This window comes from Anas platyrhynchos, chromosome 12 (assembly GCF_047663525.1).
Source record: "Anas platyrhynchos isolate ZD024472 breed Pekin duck chromosome 12, IASCAAS_PekinDuck_T2T, whole genome shotgun sequence".
Classification (NCBI taxonomy): Eukaryota; Metazoa; Chordata; class Aves; order Anseriformes; family Anatidae; genus Anas; species Anas platyrhynchos.
The window spans coordinates 252,782-273,212 of NC_092598.1; the positions used below are offsets into that span (position 1 = coordinate 252,782).

General features: G+C 42.5%; 2 protein-coding genes and 1 non-coding gene across 5 annotated transcripts in view; all 3 read right to left on the reverse strand.

Moving 5' to 3' along the window:
• Nucleotides 1–505, reverse strand: part of PHLPP2 (PH domain and leucine rich repeat protein phosphatase 2) — a 32,637-nt gene extending 32,132 nt beyond the window's left edge. The window contains exon 1 of the mRNA XM_038185433.2: nucleotides 335–505. Coding sequence (XP_038041361.2) covers nucleotides 335–490 — 156 coding nt within the window. The 5' untranslated portion in view covers nucleotides 491–505. The remainder of the gene's footprint in view (nucleotides 1–334) is intronic.
• Nucleotides 506–4,275: 3,770 nt separating this feature from the next.
• Nucleotides 4,276–20,431, reverse strand: part of AP1G1 (adaptor related protein complex 1 subunit gamma 1) — a 43,094-nt gene continuing 26,938 nt past the window's right edge. For all 3 annotated transcript variants that reach the window (XM_072043832.1, XM_072043834.1, XM_072043833.1), the window contains exons 12-23: nucleotides 16,963–17,103; nucleotides 16,287–16,341; nucleotides 14,572–14,694; nucleotides 14,170–14,259; nucleotides 13,531–13,658; nucleotides 12,799–12,903; nucleotides 10,459–10,600; nucleotides 9,869–9,995; nucleotides 9,283–9,378; nucleotides 8,896–9,056; nucleotides 7,842–7,940; nucleotides 4,276–5,511 (exon numbers count right to left, since the gene is read on the reverse strand). In XM_072043832.1, coding sequence (XP_071899933.1) covers nucleotides 5,410–5,511; nucleotides 7,842–7,940; nucleotides 8,896–9,056; nucleotides 9,283–9,378; nucleotides 9,869–9,995; nucleotides 10,459–10,600; nucleotides 12,799–12,903; nucleotides 13,531–13,658; nucleotides 14,170–14,259; nucleotides 14,572–14,694; nucleotides 16,287–16,341; nucleotides 16,963–17,103 — 1,369 coding nt within the window. In that variant the 3' untranslated portion in view covers nucleotides 4,276–5,409. The remainder of the gene's footprint in view (nucleotides 5,512–7,841; nucleotides 7,941–8,895; nucleotides 9,057–9,282; nucleotides 9,379–9,868; nucleotides 9,996–10,458; nucleotides 10,601–12,798; nucleotides 12,904–13,530; nucleotides 13,659–14,169; nucleotides 14,260–14,571; nucleotides 14,695–16,286; nucleotides 16,342–16,962; nucleotides 17,104–20,431) is intronic.
• Nucleotides 19,113–19,199, reverse strand: LOC113844920 (small nucleolar RNA SNORD71). The gene has a single exon (XR_003499949.1). It is a non-coding gene; the product is annotated as a small nucleolar RNA SNORD71 (small nucleolar RNA).

The following is a 20,431-nucleotide window of genomic DNA, read 5'->3' on the forward strand; positions in this document are numbered from 1 at the left end:
CGGCCGCCCCCCGCGCCCAGCGGCGGCACCCGGCCGCTCCGAGCCGACCTCCCCCGCGGCCGGGCGGCACGGCGAGGCCCGGCCCGAGGCCCGGCCAGACCCCCGGCCCCCGCCCCGCCGGGCCCCCGCCCCGCGAGCCTCGGCGCCCCGCGGGCCCCGGCCGCGGAGGGGCCGCCGCCCCCGTCCCGACAGCCCCGGCAAGGTCGAGGCGGGCATCGCCCCGGGCGCGGCGCGGCGCTGCCGCCGCCCCCCGGCCCGCCGAGCTGCCGGGAAGGGCCGGCGGAACGGGGCGGCCCCCGCGCGGCGCAGGCCCCGGCCCCGGCCCCCTCCTCACCTTCAGCACCCGGATGCCGCCGCGGGGCCCGGCCCGGCCCCCCCGCGCGCCGCCGCCACCGCCGCCACCCCCGCCCGCCGCCGCCGCCGCCTCGTCCTCCTCGGGCTCCGGCTCCGGCCCCTCCCTGGGCCCGGGCCCCGTCCCAGCCTCCCCCATCGCCCGCCGGACGCCGAGACCTCAGACGGCGGCGGCGGCCCCGGCCCCGCTCGGCGCAGGCCCCGCCCCGGAAGCGCGCGGCCTTCCGCCGCCGGCGGGCGCGGCCTCGGCGGCGGCGCGGGCCCGCAGCGCAGCGGGCCGGGCCGGGCCCCCCGCGTCGCGCCTCCAGCCGCGGCCGCCCCTCGCAAGCGCTCGGCTCGGGGCCCCGCGCCCCTCGGAGCAGCCCGCGGCCCGCCCGGTGAGCGCCGGCGGTGCCGGGCTCCAGCGCGCTGCTGCCCGCGGCACCGGCTCGGCGCCGTGCCCGTGCCCGCTGCTATTCCAGAGCTCGCTCCGGGCACGCTGCGCCGCGCTGCGCTTCCTTCGAGCTCCCCGCCTGCCCAGCCTCTGCTCGCGGCCCCCTCGGGGGCATTAACGAGCCCCCGCTGCCGCCGCGAGGAGCGAGAGGCGTCCCTGCCCCCAGCGGCTCGCCCCCCGCCAGAACCGGGCCTGGGTGCTCGGCGGGAGCCGGAGAGCTCTCCTGGTCAGAAAGCAGGAGGGGTACGTGCGCTCCCCAGCACACAGCTACACCTGGCAACACAGAGGAGCGCTGAGGAAACATGCGATTGTGTTAAATACCGCGCTAAGAAACGCTCCTGTGCCTAGAAAACACGAGGAGGAACCTTATAGAACGCTGGTTTATTACTTTAATGGATAATGAGATCACAATCCTTGTCTCTCCGAGGTACATGGAGTACAAAAGGGGACTTCTCCATCACTAAGGGAATCATAATTAATGCCAAATGCGAGCTGCAGGCACCGGGGAAAAAATGAATTCTTACATTCAGATCTCATCACAGCTGGACAGAGAGTGATGATGGTGATTGAAAAAACTCTTTCAGGCTATTTGATCTGCAATGGTTTAAGAATTGTTAGGGTTGTCTACACTCATTTTACTCTCCAAAATTTCCTGAAAGCTTTTTAAACTCTACTCTTGATTATTTAATGTCATCTGACCTCATCATGGCCAAACAAAAAGCAGTGAAGCCTGTCCCACTGTACTTGCAAAAAGCAACACGGCACAGTTTTAAATCATGGAATATTGACTTATTTTATTAGTCACTTCATAATTTGTTTCAACCAAAAGACAATACACACAGCAGAAGTCTAATGCATCCCATGTGTTTACATCCGTTATGCTCCTCACTCACCTAAGCATTTATTTAAATTTTTCAAATCTCAAAAATAGGTCTGCAGAAGTTAAAATGCCACCAGGCCCCCTGCTTAAATGGCATGTTTTTATTTTTAATTTGGTGGGGGGGTTGTGGTGTTTGTTTTGTTTTATGCTATCAAAGACGTGGGATGTGGCTCTATGTGAAATGTAAATTACAGCATCAGGAAAGGAAAAGTAATATATAGGAATAGAGTGAAAGTTCACAGGGAAGCAGTCCAGCAACTCCTTCCCTCACAGCCCCCACGTAGAAAATGAACATATAGAAAGCACAACCAGCAGGTCTAAAAAAGCCATCTTTGCTGCTCCATCTTGCAGCCAGTACCAGCCCCAGGGAAAGGACTGGACTAAGTCACTTTTCCCATCTGTTTCAGCATCTTCTGAGTTAAATATCCAAGGTACTGTATAGGTGGCAGCTCCCTCACTGCTATTGCTTCAAAAAGTTGTTCAAGGCCATACTTTGTCCCATCAAAAAGTGGATTGAGTTAAATTTTCCCACATCCTCTCTCCCTTCAGGCCCATCACGGCCACTATTCCTTCTGTCCTTTCTTGGCTCAAAATACATTAACTTGAAGAAAAACAAACAAACAAGACAAAAAATCAAATGCTCCCAGCTCTAAAGTCTGTAATGCCAATATTAGTAAGATTAGCCATGAAATCTGTATCTAGCTCCCTTTATATCCCCCTTATATCAAAATAAGGAAACTGTTGACCAGACCTACGAGAACTGTTCCATTCCTCTGGTGGAAAAAGGGGGGCTCACTGCCCTCAGAGTGCTTTATGAGGCAGTTGAGTACCCTCCAGTAAGAAAGAGCAACAGCACAGAAATTAAGAGGTGCATCTAGGGTCAAGGAGCAAGCAATGATATCATGTATTGCAGACAGAAACCTGTGAAACCTGGCCTTCTTTCTGGGGTATATCAATACTTCCTTCCATCCTTTACGAAAGGGAAGGAAGAGCACTCCGACAATAACAGGAATGTTCAGCTGCTATAATGGACTACTTTATAGCCAAGGGATGTCTTCAAGAAAAATGCCTTTCAGGTACATGCACCACCTCCTAGAGCTTGACTCAGAAATATGACAACATATTCTCCAAAAACACAAGCACTTCTGTGGAAAGGCAGCTGAAGGATACAAGAACTGAGAATTTACCCAAAAAGCTTATCAGAGACCAACAACAAAATCCACCTATTCTAGAGGACAGAAAACAAGTCTGAGAGGGACAAGTCGCTCCCAGTTATGCTGTGACAAACTGGCCAGGTGAGAGACCACTTATGTCCTTCTCTCCATCTAATCTTCCTGCAGCAGTGCTCTTCTCAGCAAAAAGGAATGGAAATTGAGATGTACCAACTTTCAGTACAAGTGACCATTGTACAATTCTGAGAACGGGAGAGCTCATGGGGCTTTCAGAAACTAAGGTAAAGATTTTCTATTAGTTTGCTATCTGGGACATCCTCAGAGCTCACTAGAGCCTACATGGAACACATTCAGCATTGCACACTCAGGAGTTTGAGCCAGTCAGGTGTTGAACAGTCACAAGTGCAATAAAAGCAGGAGTAAATGCTCAGCACCCAAAAAAAGGATATTGATTCAACCATTTTCTTCAGGATTGCCTGTTTCGTGATGCTTTAGCTAGAAGCAAAGTACTATCTTTGCACTGATAGCTCAGTCCAAGACTGCCACAACCCTCAGTCAATTTTAAGGAAATCATACATCATTCTTGCTAGATTTTATAAACCTATGGTGATGCCTCTTTCAATAGAGCAAAACTCTTTGCTAAACCAAAGGCCCAAACCAGTCTTCCTATTAAGGCAGCAAAAATGCCTTCCAAGAGAAACTAAACTTACTCCATATACCAACAATTAAAGTCAGAGAAACAGTCAGTCCTACATCATGTTACCTACCGTGTTAAAACCAAAACAGACTGAATGACCTTTCTTGGCCTCCCACTACAGATTCAAGGGCAGACTAGGTCTTTAATTTTCCCTAAGTGCACTGTGAATCACTCATCCGATATTTCTGGCAAGGACTGGAACCTAGTGTTATTACTTTTGCAGACACAAAGGGCTGGGTTTAAGCTTGCTGTCAGAGCACTGAATGATCATCATGTTTAAAGCCCTGTAACAGAAAATCAAGCAGATGTGCCTGCTATCTGTTTCTTTTAAGAAAGTTTTGTGGTTGGAAGCTGGGGTACCTTCAACTTACTAGCATACTAATGAACGAAGACCTATCATTCCCTCTTCATCCCCTGATTGTGCTGAACACCTGAATAGTTTTGTCACACTGTGCCTTACATCCTATACATTGCCTCCAGTAGAATTCATAGAACTCTTACTCCCTCAACAACAGTTTACACTAGAAAACATAACCAAATACATCTTTCTTTATGCTTAGAAGAGTACTGGACCTCACATCTTTGGTTCCAAGTACTCAAAAAAAAGGCTTTCATTCAAAAAAAAAAAAAAAAAAAAAAAGCTAAGTTCCTTTCAGCCTGAACCTGAACTAACACAGATTTCTCTGGAAGGGGAGCAAGGACCCAACTACGAGGATCAATTAAGTAACAAAATGGGAGAAGGTCTCTTTAAACCGCATGGTCTTTATTTCAGTGCCAATGTTACAGATACAACACAAATATCCCAGTCAGAAGTAAATCAAATGGAATCCAGGGGGTCTACAACAGGCTCTGGAAATTAATCTGGGGAGAAGGTCTGGAATAACTGGGAAGAACAACTCTGCAGCATAGTCTCTGATGTGTCTCCCAGCAGGCAATAGGACCTTTGCTCAAAGACTGATCCACAAAATTGAATACATCTTTTCTACCCATAAACCACAACTGATGGGTCAAAAAGCTTTGTAATTAACCGTGGTAGAAAACCAGCTGTTCCTTGGATCTCTGCATCTCTCAGACATCACCACACTTTCTGGGGAAGCTACAGAAGACTGTGAATCTGCATGGTTGCAACCACTGATGGAAAGAAAGAAAATTCAAGTGTAAGGTCTTCATTTCCAAGTACAGCACCAAAGCAATTTTATCAGCTTTCACTGGCACCTCTTTTCCTGTACTGTCCCAGGTTTGCAGATGAAGTCCCAAGGCCTGACTTGCTCTTAGTATGTATCACATAACTAAGAGGTATGTGTAAAAGTAATGCACTGAATAGGCCACAAAAAGCCTCCAGCCCCTTCAGACACGGGATACAAGAAGAACGAGGCAGGTTACCCTAATATTCTCCAAGTCCCCATTCTGAGCCCCAGATGAAAGTGCCTGAAGATAATCCAGCTAGTAACAGAAACACACCATGCCCTCCCCAGGGGAAAAAAAGACAGCAGAAAGAAGGGGCAGCTGTTCACTTGCTGCAGAGACAGAGTTTCCCTGCAAGAAATTCCAGACTTCTCTTCCAACCAGGCTGTGTTTCTGGGGTGGGGGGAGAGGGATGGGAAGGGAGGGAATGTTGCTTCTGGCTGTGAATGCATGTGTGAGGGAGTGCAGAGTAGCCTCCACAAGCCACCAGCCTCATCAGCGGAGGAGAGGAGATTAGTCTTAACAGATATGCTTCAAAGTCAGCAATCACTTCAGGAAAATTCCTCCTCATCAGCAGGTCTCATCTGTTCCCCATGCCCATGGTGCAGTTTGGGGGATTGCCAAGGATCACAACCTTCTTCCCAGAGTTCTTTTGATTGGGTGGGGAGAGAATAAGAATGGTGCCAGAGCCTCACTGCCAAGACTGAGGGGGGAAGTTGTTGACTTCTGCTAGATCCTGCATTGCTGAGCCCTTGTGATTATATGTCAACTTGATCCGCATACGTAGTTGTTGCTACAAGAGAAAAAAAAAATAGGTCTCCATTAAAGGTCAGCAAATCTCCCCAACTCTAGCTCCCCATCCCATATCCCCTATGAAGACAAAACAAAGCCAACAAAAACTTGACGGAAGGATGTGCTGGGTAGGCTATGACACTTCAGATAAATGCTTAATCTAGTAGGATGTTTCTTGTTCACTGTAGTTCTCAGATCAGGCACAAGTTTTCTCAGAAAGACTGTAGCACATCTTCCACCCACATCTATCTCTGCACTGGCCCTGCTCTCACAAACACTGAGGTCCTTAAACACAACAGTAACTGTCTTACAGTCTTAATTAACAACACAAGAAAGCAAGAGGCAGACCTGGCCTCTGCTGCACTGCACAAAGAGAGGTATCATTCCCCATGCTAGCTGTTCACTCAGAGAAGAGGTGGTCTGGAAACTTCAAGTATTAAATAGGTCAGTAGCACTGGATGAAACAGTCTAAGAAAGACTGCAGAAAGCATCTCTAAGAACATTTCTTCCTGCTGTGGGTTAATGATCGAACAGCTCAGAAGTTGTCTGGCTGTCATCCAGATACTAGGCAGCCTTTAATAAAAGGCCAGAGCTCCAGCCAGGTTCTTTGTTCTCCTCACAACTACAAAAAACAGTTTGTCAAAAACCCTAAAAAGGAAAGCAAGAAGTTGGCTTTTTCTGGCTCTTTTATCCATACCAAAGCCTACAGTGAAATATGCAAAAAGAATAGCAGAGAGAGGAAAGGAGGATAAAAACTGTTTCAACCAGCCTCAGGATAAAGGGAACGATCACTAATAAACACCAATTTTATACCAGTAGATCAATATAATCAGTATCAATTTGTTTTATTTGGTACTGTTCTGGGTAACTGGCCATTCCACTGTAGGAGTATAATCATGGTCATCCACCATCTTCACTATTAGTCAGTGCAGCATAATGACTGGCCATTTCAAGGTGAACATACTTTTTTTTTTTTTTTTTTTTTTTACACAGCACTGAGAAGACGAACAGCTACCTCTTAAATAATAAAACTCAGACTGTTTCCCTCAGAACATTCCAGGTAACTTACACCATCTTGTGGACAGGATTCTTGCAAAGCTAGATATTGCTGCTGACTTCAAGTACATAGGACAGTAAGAGATGCATGAATGCCTGACATGGAAGAGTTAGGAAACAGCACAGAGGGCAGTGAAATACTCGCTTACATCTCTGTATTCTCAAGTATTCACAGGAGTTCTGATGTTTCAGCAAGAAAACATATTTCAAACTTGTGTGGCCCATCTGAGATGGGTGTATTGTGACTTTTGTCACTTTAGAGGAAAGCTCTGAAAATCTCCCAAGTTCTGAAAATACCTTTCATGTCATTTCTAGCACTACTGAGATTCAGATACATGGAAATTCGTATCAGATTTATGAGACAGAATAATTACTCTTGTGCTTTACTATAGGCAGAGGGGAGCACACTGCTACATAAAAATGAGGGGAGACCATGGGAACCATAAAAAGTGCACTGGAAGACAGTCATTTCAGTGAAATCTTTGACTTTTTTTTTTTAACATAGACATCAGTCTAGCAGTAATACTTAACATCTAGAGCAGTACATAAGTGTTAAACTGTATACAGCAGGAAGATCTCAAGGGTGTCCCACAAAAGATGATTTTTATAAAAAAAAAAAAGCTTTTATTTCTTTCTTTCTGATGCCATCTGAATACTTGCAAAGCCTCTTAAGGAGGACCCGTGGGCCACACCCCTCCCTCGCAAGTCTGTTTTCTCCCAGTCTTGGAAGCCTCTCTCTGAAGACTGTAGAACAAATGGAATTATGTTTAATCACAGCTAAAGACTTTCCCCCTCAACCATTTAAAAATATACTCATCACATATTAAATGAGGTCACTTGAAAAAACAGACAATTTTTGAAAAAAAATTGTATCTAACAATTTTTTAGTGTAACAGACTTCATACAAGAAGTGCCTCTGCAGACAGCAAGAAGGAATGTTAAATATATTTATATGGCAAGATGCTTCCCTTTCAGACTTCATTTTTACAACACAAACACCAGGTTCTGCTCCTCTAGAGAAACTATCCGGAAACTCGTTTAACAACCACACTGATGCAAAAGACATCCACAAAATCAAAAGAATAGCAAAGCGCTAAGTCTGTTTTAAAGTATAAGCAAAGAGATCAAACCTGTGTCCACAGCCTTCTGACTTTTTCATAACCCTAACCAAAATGATTGTCATTGCAACCCTACCTTATCAGAAACGCAGCCTAAACAGAAAACTAAATGCACAACTCCATGACAATGTCTTTAACTGTTCTCAGAATCACTCACCTTTTGTGGATTCAGGACTTTAATGACCTGTGTGATGGTCCCCGAGTTAAATGCAGGGATGACACTGCTGCTGGGAGACAGGAGCTGCAGCTGGAATGTCTGAAGAAAGGGCAAAGAGAAAAGTTGATGCTTAATCAAATAAGTCAAGTCAAATAATCAGTTCTTCAATTCCCTATCTGTAAAGAACAAAATGCTGGCCCACCTGCTTTCTACATAAAGAAGATCCAGGTGACATGAATATTAGGGGATGAGGACTTACTGCAGTGTATCAAGATCAACAGCGAAGCACTGTTTCAAACATGGCACTCAAGGAGTAGCTGAGGCTGCTCAGCACATTTCTAACTTCAGGAGGCCATCTCTCTCCCTAATGCCTGCCTGTGACAGGAATAAAACTTACCCAAACTGAAGTTAGAACATTATTAATTCCCAGAAGTGAAATTCCCCCAAATGGATGCATTTTCCCAAACTTGGATATTTCAATTACAGCCTGCTTAAATTGTCTGCTCAACTACAAACTAGGCAGTTTTTGTATTTTGGGCTCCTGCATTTTGGGCTGTAGCTAAATCCAAGGACAGACATTTCACTGCTTGTAGGAAGATAGTTACTAATTACTATATGGGAACTCGTTTCAACTTTTATAAGCAGCTAAAAGCTTCAAAGAATTGTTTTCATGTATTCATTACTGCAAAGAACATGGTGTATTTCTTAGAAACTAAGAATAAAGGGAAATACTAGTTTTGATCTTTTTTATTGACCCAACAATTTCCAGGGTGTGGTTTATCAATCTTCCTAGAAAATAATGAAAATATAGAAAATATAAAGCATATATAATCTAATCTAACAGAAACCCATATTCCACTCTATTTATAACCCTTAATTTCAGACTAGAAAGGAGATGACCAAATTGAGCACTAGGAGAACCTATTAGCAACTCAGCTTTTAAATTCTTTTTTTTAAACCATGCTGCATGCTTCTGTCTACATGGAAGTAGAGATCAGGAAGTACTTGCAGGTGGCCCTCTACCTGTTGATGTAGTTGCCCTAAGTGGTTCTACCTTTGGTACTGCAGCTTGGAAAACAAAATCTGTCATATCCAGTTCTGTGCTGTTGGAGGCCTGTATCGTGATTACAGTGACACTGGGGTTGGTGTTTGACCTCTCAAAGGTGAAGTCAATCTTCAGGCCATTCTTGTTGTATGCAGTAATTGAGGGGATTCCTGCAGAAAAAAAATAATGATCAGGAGACTTGCAGAATTTAGAGACCATTCTCAGCATCACAGAAGTCATCTCCATTACACCCAGACACAAACTCTTCTGAAGATTTAACACGCTCCCTCCTGCTCCAGTGTCTTTGTTACACTTCACAATGAAATCTTTTCATTTCTATCCCTAGCTTCCTCTTCTGCCGTGGAACCTTCAGCAAAGTATTTACATGCCCCTAACCTGCAGCAATATCATTGAAGAGAGGCTGCGATGGCAGTCCATCAAGCAGGAATGGAGGCTGTGATATCTGGGGTGCAGGTGCAGGTACCGGAGAACCTACAAGAAATGTTGGAAAAATACTAAGTTTAGCTGTCACAAAATGAAGAGTAATTATTCCTTCTTCAAGTTATCAACTGAGGCATATCATATTTCTATATAAGAGGCTCTAAAAATAGTTATTTATGTTGTCATTTGCTCCTTCTCTGCTTTTACCCAATGAGGACTGGCTCCTCCTGAGTTAGCAGGCATTCAAACAGAGTAATTTCTCTCATCTTCTTATCCTCTCTGGAAAGGTTCACACCCTTCCCAGGCAAACAAACACACACAAAACACAAAAACATGAGTTCCATCATCTAACCATTAAGAGTCAACCTATGACGTCATTCTCTGATTCCCACCTATATGCAAATATGGATTCTGACAAGAATAATCATGAAGACAGGGACTTAGAGTGATGAACTAACCAGCCTTTGCACCTTCGGCAATCATCCTGACATCCCACCCCAGGACTGGGAATGTAGACTTTCAAGAGATACAGCTTGCTTACCTGTTAGGTTGAGGTCTCCCAGTAGGTCAAGGAGCTCCCCACCAGCAGAGGCTGGCTTGCTTGTAGGTACAGTGGGGATTACAGGTGTTATATCACTTCCCCCCAACAAATCCAACAAATCATTTGCCTAATGAAAAAAATAAAATAGTTATATATCCATCTTTCTGCTACTTTTCCTTACAAATGCAATGGATTCCACTTGTTCTCAGATTAAAGACAAGACCTACTGACTGATCAGAGAGATTCTTAGTTTGGCTATGTTCCCAAGCCCTGTGAGAGATCTAGCTTCCTTGCTCTTGGGGCCACAGTGATTATGAAGGATGGAGTTCATGGACAGTAAGACAGGTTGGGGGATATATATGGCTTTACCCCACTATGCTCTTGCACTCCCCACAATAACCTCTTCCACACATTCGTTCTTGGCACTAGAACCATGAGAACAGAGTTGTGATGAGATTCATCACCAGGCCAGAACTAGCAAAGAGGCAGGAACAGGGAAGGAGATGGTCTCAGCTTACTGTTTAAAGAGCAGTGGCTAGTACTGTGGTCTGACAGGCAGTGGAAACTTATCCTAGATCAGTTTCCATTACCTGGCTACCAGGCTGCAATCCAGAAGGTGGAGGTTTGGTTTCCAGTACCGCCGGCTCTGTCTCTCCATTGGTCTGTACAATCTCAGTAGGGCCATTTGTGGTGACTTTCTCCATTACCGGCATTCTCTCAAGCAGGGCTGGCCTGAAAGAAGCTGACATAGTTACACTGTGCCATCTTCCTGGATCCCAATCCAAACACTCAAACATTCAAGAGAAGATATACACAGGACAACCTGCCTTTTCTGCTGTCAGGGCACTGTAAGATTAGATGTTATCCTGAGGTGGTTGGAAGTAATTCCTGACATTCTGTGCCACTGTAAACGCAATAGCTGTCAGTTGAAAACCAAACAAACCCTCCTGCCTCCTGTTTTCTGCTATCACTAGACACAGTTTTAATTATGGGGCTAGGATAACAAGCCAAAGATTAAAGAACTGAGCAATGGTGGATCAACTACAGACACGGGACATTTCACTCTTCTGTTCTGTATCCAACTGAGTCAAAAGGTCAGCTGATTGACTTACCTTTGCACGAGAGTTAACCACTCAGAATAGGTAAAGCTGGAAAAGCAAACCACCATGCTCTCATTTAGCCAAGTTCAAGTTTCAAAAGACTTTTAAGTTCAGTCCTCTAGAGCACCCTCCTGAAAGGGTACAGAAACTCAAGGAGAAGAGGCATAGGATCCAGAATCCTGACATCAAAACTAAGTAGCAGTGGAAGTCATACAGGGAAAACTGGTCTATAATACAGGAAAGGCCCTTACCCTTGAGGATCAAGTCACAAAGCCTGCATGAAATGAGTAAGTCCCACTGTCTATTCATTTTTGGGGCTGAAAAAGTGTCCCAGTGCCAATAATCCCAACAATGGGCCAAGTTTTTGACCATGAACAAAGTTTTAACGAGCAGAAGCTATTAAACACCGACCTTTACACTGTAATGAACACTAGAATGTGTGTGTGTGTGGAGGGGGGGGAACACTAATGCTCTCTTATAAAACTGAGCAAAGTTCACACGTTTTTCTGAAGCACAAAGCTTCCCAAAACTATGAACACCACACTCTGCTATTGCCAGCTGATCTCCAGATATTGTTATCTACAGTGGTTATCTCAGATCAAAAGCTCTCATATTAGATTTTTTCCTAACACATTCATAATGCCTCATGTGAAGGCATAGGCAGTTCACTAACGTGACTCTTCCAAGAGCACAATCTTAGTTGCTGCACAAATCCCATGGGAAGAGATAAGATGAAATCATATGGATGTTGTATCCTACACACAGAGGATAGGATAGTGCTTATGAAAAAAACTGACTGTGAAAAGCCTTTGAAACAAGGTTTGGAAGCCCCTATAAACTCATGCAATATTTAGCCCAGTGGCACCCATTTTTTCTTCTGTTCTTATCTAGATTTGAGAATGGATACTCTCCATTCTGAAAGCTAACTTCTTCCACCACACTAGAACAACATGGCAGTTCTGATGCTTCCAAATCAGACAAACAATAAAGATCAGACCTATTTTCAAAAAAGCATTTAATCTAAATGGCATCTTATCAAGGATGGATGAAGTTAACTCCCAGATCTTCAATCTTATGTTCTTCATGGAATAGCCAGTACAGTGCTCCTATGTATCAACAATAATTTGTCGCACATAGATTAACAACTATTCCGTGAAGAATTACAGCTTTAGTTATTGCAACAGAGTGTTTTTCTGAGACAGCTAAAACCAACCACTTGAGTAAAACTATGATGAACTGGAAACTCTCAATGATAACATACAAGGAAATCAACATGCCCAAGAGTTGTAAAACAAGCATGCTGAGTGGTGTAGAGAAGATTATGACTTTTCAGGCAGAACTTGATATTTTAAACAGATACTACAAGAAAACAGTAAATTAAGAAGATGTTCTGAAAAACTGAAAAGCATTTTCAGAACTACCTCAATTTCAGAGCACTGCTTAGGAGGAAAGGTCTATAGATACCTGTATGTTTACTCTAAAGGCACTTTAAAATCAATTTGAACTTAAAGATTGGTATTGCTAGTATGGCAAAAGCTATCTGCAATCACTCACTTAGATAGCAAATTTAATATTCAACATCTGAAAGTGAACATTAACCAAGTCCAAGCTCAGAGCTGGTGAAGCATTTTGGGATGGAAAGAGTGATCTCAAAACAATCTCCCAAGATATGCTATGTTCTTAAAACACTCAATAATCCTACAGAGATCAGGGAGGAATTATAGCTTCTTTATACTCCTACCAGGATCACAAGATAAAGCTCTACATACTATGCAGAAGATCAGAGCAGATTATTAGCCTTTTCAATCACTAAAACTCATCAACACTTACCTCATGTGATCATATTTTTTGAAAAGTGCATTATATTCCACTGCCCGCTGCTGTAGCTCCACATCAATGCTGCTGCCATAAATGGAAACTACCTTCTTAATGCGACTGTGGGGAGAGGCAAAAAACAAAACAAAACAAACACACCACACTATGGAATTTGTAACAGCGAGGAAGGAATTAGCGTGTGTCATCCAGAAGACATTATTTGACACCCTGCTCAACAGCTGTCCTGTATTAGTGATTTGAAACAGTAGTCACTGCTGTTTTCCTGGAGTACCTATGCAACTTCAGTTTTTGAACTGTCGTTGTCCCTCTCCAACGTAGTCAACAGGTAGTTAATACACCACCATAAGATATATCATACCAAAACTTAACAACTCACAGTCAAACCATCAGTAGGAAACAAGGCTATTTCTCTCTCCATCAGGAAAAAAAAAAAAACAACTGGAAAGAACAGTCCACTTAAAGGGCTTTCTTTCACATTAATGAATTTTCAAGCAAGAGTAACGTGACTCAAAAGTCCCCACACAGTAGACACATCCACAAACAGATAAAACAGCACAAATTAGTGGAAGTCTTCCAGACTGCAAGCAAAGGAGGACTGTAAAAGCCAGTAAGAAGACTCTTAACCATGGAAGTAGAACATGTCCAAGGAATACTTCTACTGAAGACAACTGACGCCAGCATATGTGCAACAAACCCCTGTGCAGAACAACACCAATAAGAACTCACTTGACAGTGCAGGTGAATCTTGTGGAAAGCTTCATGATGGCAGTGAGAGCATAGCCTCGTGTAACAGATGCAGACATATTAGATATCAGAATGCTTTCTAAAATATCAAGAACTTCATCTTCTGTTACCTGAAAAGGTACAAAAAGTTTGGGCTGAGTCAGACAGAAGCTTTGCAGCAAACCTTTCAGAGTATATACTGTGAAAACTTGTTTCTTGCTTAACAGGTGTTTCCTATCTCCTCAGTAACTTTGTGAACCCACAGCATATATGCACAATGAATGAAACAGATGCATCCAGATGAATATCTTGTGATACTACAATTTTAAGATAAAATTCCTGTTCCGCATATTGAAAAGAAGGTTTATCATCAAAATACACAGCTAAAACCCTGGCAGATACTGTGCAAGCTAGATGAGCACCAAAAGTACACTGCTCTGCCCAGCGTATCTATGCTCCTCATACACAAAGCTGGCTATGCTTATATTGCCCATGCCTGTAGCATGCAACCAAGTTCCCTATCAAGGGTCCATCGTAGACACCATGAATAAGTAACTGTTGCAAGCATTCCCCTCAGATATCAAGCCAGCATCAAGCAGCTCCAGCCTCAGCCATGTACACGCTTGCTCTCTCAGGCTATACCTGTATTGGCTCCTCTTCTTCACACTGACCAGACACCAGAAGATCTCCATACTCTCCTATGCACCAGGAGGCCACCTGCACCAGGGGCTGCTGTTGGAAGAAAAATCATACACCTAGATAAATGCATTCTGGTGTCAAGTAAACCACCACCATCTCCCAGAGCAAGCTTAGCCCTCCTTCCAGCTAAACAAATTTCCCATAGCATAAGAAACGTGGAATTCTTGATCAAATTTGATATTCATACGAGAAAAATAGAAGAACAGGAGCATTTAGAAGACATGCCTCTTCTGCAGTCCGTCCCTTGGAACTAGACAGCATGATGCTGACTTACCTTGATACGCTTAGTAAATATACTTATTGCAGAATAACAGGTAAACCAAAGTTGCTTGTATTGGGTATTACCTGGGAGTAATCACCAAGGATGGCTTTGTAGAGTCTCTGCACAGTGTAGGCATGCATCTCCACACTATTAGTTATTAGCTGAATCAAGTTGGGGACAGCATCATCACGAACATAACTTCCTGCCTGCAAGAACGTATTCAAGAGGAAAATAAAAGCTGTTAGGTTTCACTATCTGACTTCTCAGTAACAGCCAGCATCAACAGTTATCCTTCACAAAGCCTGACTGCACACAGATAAAAATCCACATCCTCATCCTCAGGTACTTTATGGTTGATTTTGAGCAGGCTCAGCTGGATAAAAGTACAGGACAGTACATTCTCCTAACTCACTCAGCTATAGCTAGAAAAAGCCATACTGTAAATATCCTGGAACTGTCTGTTGAGGATAGGATGTGGACATAAGAATCCTGTGCTATTTCTATACGACAGAAGGAACAGAACACACACAAGAAAATGCCTTCCATTTAACAGACAAGACACTTTGGGAGCAAAAAGCAGTTTTTTCAATCACTTCCTCAAAGCTAGACGCTATACCAAATTAGCACGGGACTCCGGGACTCGTTTATCTCTTCGGTTAGATGATAGGAATACGGAGATCATATTGAAAAGCCCACTTCAGGGACAGAAAAGTAAGTGAGGCAATGCATAAATCACATAGCTTCGCTGCTGAAGGAGAGATGTACATTGCTCAAAACCTGCCTTTTAGACAGTACTCTGGAACTGAAAACAGATTGTGCAAAAAGAAGGAAATTAAGTGAGCTCAATTAGGTCAATTAAGTGAAAACCCAGCTAGCAAAACCAGGAGCTGATGACATTGTTCTGTGTTAATTCTCCTAAGTCTGGTAAACTGGATAGGATATTTATTTGTAAGAGTCTGCCTGAGTAGTCTTGTGAATATATCTTTAACTTTATAAATGGTTTCCCAACCAGCCACAGGAAGGAGTCCTCCGAGAGAAAAACTTACAACCAACTTTTAAATGGAAATCAACTCTCCGTTCAGAGCAATCCACATTTCTCAGTTTCAGGATGGCACAACAGCACATTGAAAAGTGAGTCTGGCTTCTGAACTCGTCAAATCTGAACACTCACACTAATGAAGAAAGTCTCTTCCCACTTCTTCACATCAGAGAACACACTGCCTACTCAAGTTACACTCTCTTCCCCTCGTTTGCCAAAATACTACTCCGTTCCACCTTAACTGTGGTGTTTATACAGAAATTCACATAGTAAAAAAGTAACAATCAAACACAAAGGAAAAAAAAACTAGAAAGCTGTTATAGTTCTATTAAAAAGCTTTGATAAACTCAACTTGGAATAATTTCAATAAATTGTTTCAACTCTCTCTCTTTGCAAGTCACTTAGTGCTGTGTTTACTCTCTTGAAATGATTGTGTATTGGAATGACAGCACAAGAATTACCCTGACTTAGAAGCTAACGCACTTACTTCGGTCGATACAAACTCTGCTACACGGTCTTCTTGCACGTTTCAGAAATCATACATTTTCTAAAATTTTAATTCTAAAGATGAAATAGTCATATTTACTTTCTGACTAGCTGCCTTAGGTCACTGTTATATAAGTGCACTTCTTTTACGTATTGTAACATTTATTATCTCTCAGCCTTTATAGCCGTCTCCCACTCTGTGATAGCTTCCTACAGAATTCAAGATTTCTTTCTTTTAAAAAAGTCACACAAAAGACAAGCAATTTCACTTACCGTTGTTAAGACTCTCATGATTGTGTCTATGTGCCAGCGTTTGGAAGGAGCATATCTGACAAAATTAGAAAAAGAATCAGAGCAATAACCCCTAGCCTTCAATACCAGCAAGAACCCACAGTTAACAGAACCTCCCCTTTTGGTCACCTCCTGGCTTACTGCTTCCTAGAAAAAAAATCACATTCTTTGACTTTCTGTATTAATGCTGACACTGGAAATGCTGAGTAAACATGCGAGTCTGTAGAATATAGCACAGCTATACCTTGCATACACAATACTTCAAAGCAAAGTCAGGCTGATGATTATAATGGCTCTACGTCAGTAAGATTATTTCATTTGTACACCTAATTGGGGAAAGTGGGTGTGGAGGTGTGTGGAAGGGTGTCTACATAATGCCTTTTCCAAAGAACAGTAGAAATCAATATGCTAGACTGGTTTAATGATATGACAACTGCCCACAAGGGAACATTACCATTCCCTGAAGCACTGGTGTGTTCTGTTCCTCATAGGAGGTAAAAACTAATAAACTACACACAGGTCAGCAAATGGGCAAATGGAGAAAATATGATCAACACATTCTTTTAAGGGGTGGGGAAGGGGATAAATAACACAAAAAATGCTCATAATTCTGAACAAAAAAAAAGACAAAATAATGGCAAGCAAATTAACCCCATACTTTTCTGCTGCAAGAAATATTCCAGATGCACAGTCTGCCTTGAACTCTGGCTCACAGGAATCTAGGAAATACAGCAACTCCTTCATCATTCCGCGAACGTTGTTCCCATTAACAAGAGCAAAACTCAGTTCCATTGCACGCCTACGGCAAGGGACAGAAAACAAAGTATATTCAACCTGGAGAAGTAAACAAATCCAGATACTCAAATGCACTTATCTTTTAATTGAGATAGCAATCTTTATTAATCCTGTGAGAAGAGCCTCCCATATGTACCAGTATTTTCTTGTTCATGGGCAGACAAGAAATACCCACCAGAGAAACCTATAAATGTATGGAGTGGTGCAGGTGGAGTCCCCCTAAGATGTCCTAAAAGGCTAGGAATATTTTTCAACATAGTCCATCAGCACTAAGGTTGATGGTCCAAGTATTTGTAATTATATACTTGTCATCTCTGACATAATTGCAATGAGAAAGTAATACAAGCTACAAGCTTTCTCCAGCTTCAGGGATATTAAACACACAAGGAACCTTTTTTGTTCTCCATCAATTAGACATTCAAATACATTAGAGCTTATAAGCTTTACTGTATCTTGTCAGATGAACTATATAAGACTTTTAGAACCCCAAATTACCCTGGTGCTCTTTTTGAAATTTTCTTTTCATTCCTTCCCTGCCACAAGTTGACACCGCAATTAAACAGAGTACTGCCTCTTTGATTTTCCTTGTTGTATACATCCAAAAGTGAGAGGCTAGTCCTTAGACCTTCTACTTGAAGCTTCTGTAGCTGTAGCACGACTCTCCCATCCTTCCCACATTTTCTCAATGAAGACTACTGTCTTGAAACACGATATAATGCATTAAACAGCCTCACTAAACAATTCTGACTATTCTTTAAAATTGAACATTCAGTGTAATACAGAACACAAATACTCAAGTTGAGCGTAAGGAACTTTGAGTAGCCTGTCACAGAGATAGGCTACTGCAACAAAAACAAGAACCCTGTATCACATCAAGAACTTCCTCCCCCATTTCAGTTACCCTTTGAAATCAGCTGGAGAGCTGCTGAACTACATCATGTGTACAATGATTTTGTAGTGTTTGTTGTGCAACAGATCTTTTACAAAATTATGCCAAAAGGCCTAAGGTCTACATAATAACAGATGTTTTTTCAAATGGATCAGACTTCAGTTTGTGCTTAACTCCAGTGTTAAGCTTGCCAACCTGCCACTACACTGACACAGCCATTTTTTTTCTGATCAGCTAAGATTTTCACAATGTTAATGAAGCATCAACACCTTACACCAGGCACAACGGTAGTGGGCATTAGCTACCTGATTTGCTCTCAAAAAATCTGAAACATCTAGCTAGCACTGCTTCTCAGCATCTTCCTGTTGTTGCAGAAAGCATGATTTCTACAGTATCGTGACCTGTGAATGTGTTACCTTGTTTTTTACCCAACTAATATCTGGGGACCTAGAGAATATAAATGTCTCTTCATAGAATAGCTCTGGTTGGAAGGGACCTTAACTATCATCTAGTTCCAACCCCCCCGTCACGTGAAGTGATGACACACACTAAATCAGGTTGCCCAGTGCCTCATCTACCTTGTCCTTGTTTTCACCTTAATTCTGAACACCTAACTAAATCATTACAGCTTGTCATCAAGGGTTTTGGCTGTTTGAAAACATTACTGGAATTGTTTTCATTCTTCCAATTAATTCTTAACTCCTTACATGTAACCCAGCTGGGTTGCACATTTTCCACATTAATATTTAATCTTTTCAGTCACATTATAGCATATATGACAATACTGCAGGTGCACAGAAGCAATTTGCAATCTTAACACCTGGCATTTATCTAAATGCATATTGTTCACATTACAGGTCTCATTTCTGTCACAAAATTCCTAATCATGCAATTTGATCCGATTAAGCAGACAGACAAAAAAGCCTTGACTTAAATGGCAAAGCCATTCTGAACTACACTACATAGACCAAAGATGCACTGCAATGGTTAAAAGATGATGAGAACAGGCCATGCTTCAGATGTCAACCAAAACCAGGTATCACGTCTTTCTCTCAAGTCTCAGCACCTAAAGCTTTCTACTAGGGAACTCTGATATCCAGTCAATATATTGCTTCAATGAGAGCAGTGCATTGTCAGCAGCATGAGTGTCAGCATGGCAACATCACGCTCTGCCGATGGATCACTCAAAGGCTTCATCCTCCAATAGCACTCAGACATGAAGCTCTATTGTTTGCGGCACACCTGTGTTTTCCTAAATGGTACCAGTTAAATACTTTTGTGGCCTCACACTGCTCTGGCACCAAACAACAACAGCAGCCTGAATTTGCTTTTTGAGATAGCATACAATCGTAAAACAAGATTACATGATACCCATAGCAGTTAAAACTAAGCATCAGAAGAAAGACAGTTTCAATTTGTTTCCTATTCTACATATATCTAAGTAAGCAGTGCTGTTAAACATCTAGACCTGATTCAAAGAGGCATAAATTTGAAAAATGCCTTTCAGCATAAGCATGTATGGCATATCTAATCAGTTTGACAAGGTGTAGAGGCAACTCTGAAAGAAACAAAATACATTTATGATGTAACAAGAGGTTAATGAAATTTTGGCCTCCAGCAGAGCTTCCACATGACGCAAAAGGGATGCAGCAGTCCCTATCACTAACTTGCTTTACGCTGCACTGAGCTCAGATGACCAGCTACAGAATGAATAATAGGGAAGAGATTACTGAAAAAAAAAAGAACAAACAATGAAGAAGCTGAAATACTTGATTTAGAAAATTAAGCGCAGTTCTCTACATAGTAGTCTGGCAGAAGTGAGATCAAGTGATTCAAGACTACTATAAATATCTGAGAGAAACAACAGAAAGTTACTATCACAAGTAAAAGGAACATAACTGAAGTAATGAGAGTAAACAGGAAGATGTTTAGACTGAGTATCAGGAAAAAAAAGTCTACTTGTAGTGACATGTATCAGGTTGCAAGCTCTCCCATAGTTCAGAGAAGTAACAACACATCACTATTTAAATGACACACAAACACCAAGAATGTACAACAGGACACAGCATATAAGCAAACCATTTGTACAATATAGTAATTCTAAATTCTAGCATTGTCTAATTAAATTTAATCTAGAAAATTATTTGGATGGCTTAACTCTGCTTCAGGACAACGTGATACTGCCTGCTTTGCTTGTCTTGGAAAGAAAAGTTAACACCAAGAATGTCAGAATAATTTTGACTAGGATCATACTTTATGGAGGCTTTGATTCTTATGAACACACCATCCGATCTCTGTTGATTTTATTTTGTAAAGATTCAGGCAAACAGAATCTCCCCTCCTCCCCTTGCCCAAGATGCATAAAATATAAAAGCAGCTTCTCAAAGAAAGTCACTTCACATCTTCATTACCTTTGTTACCTTAATTGAAGCATGAACCATAC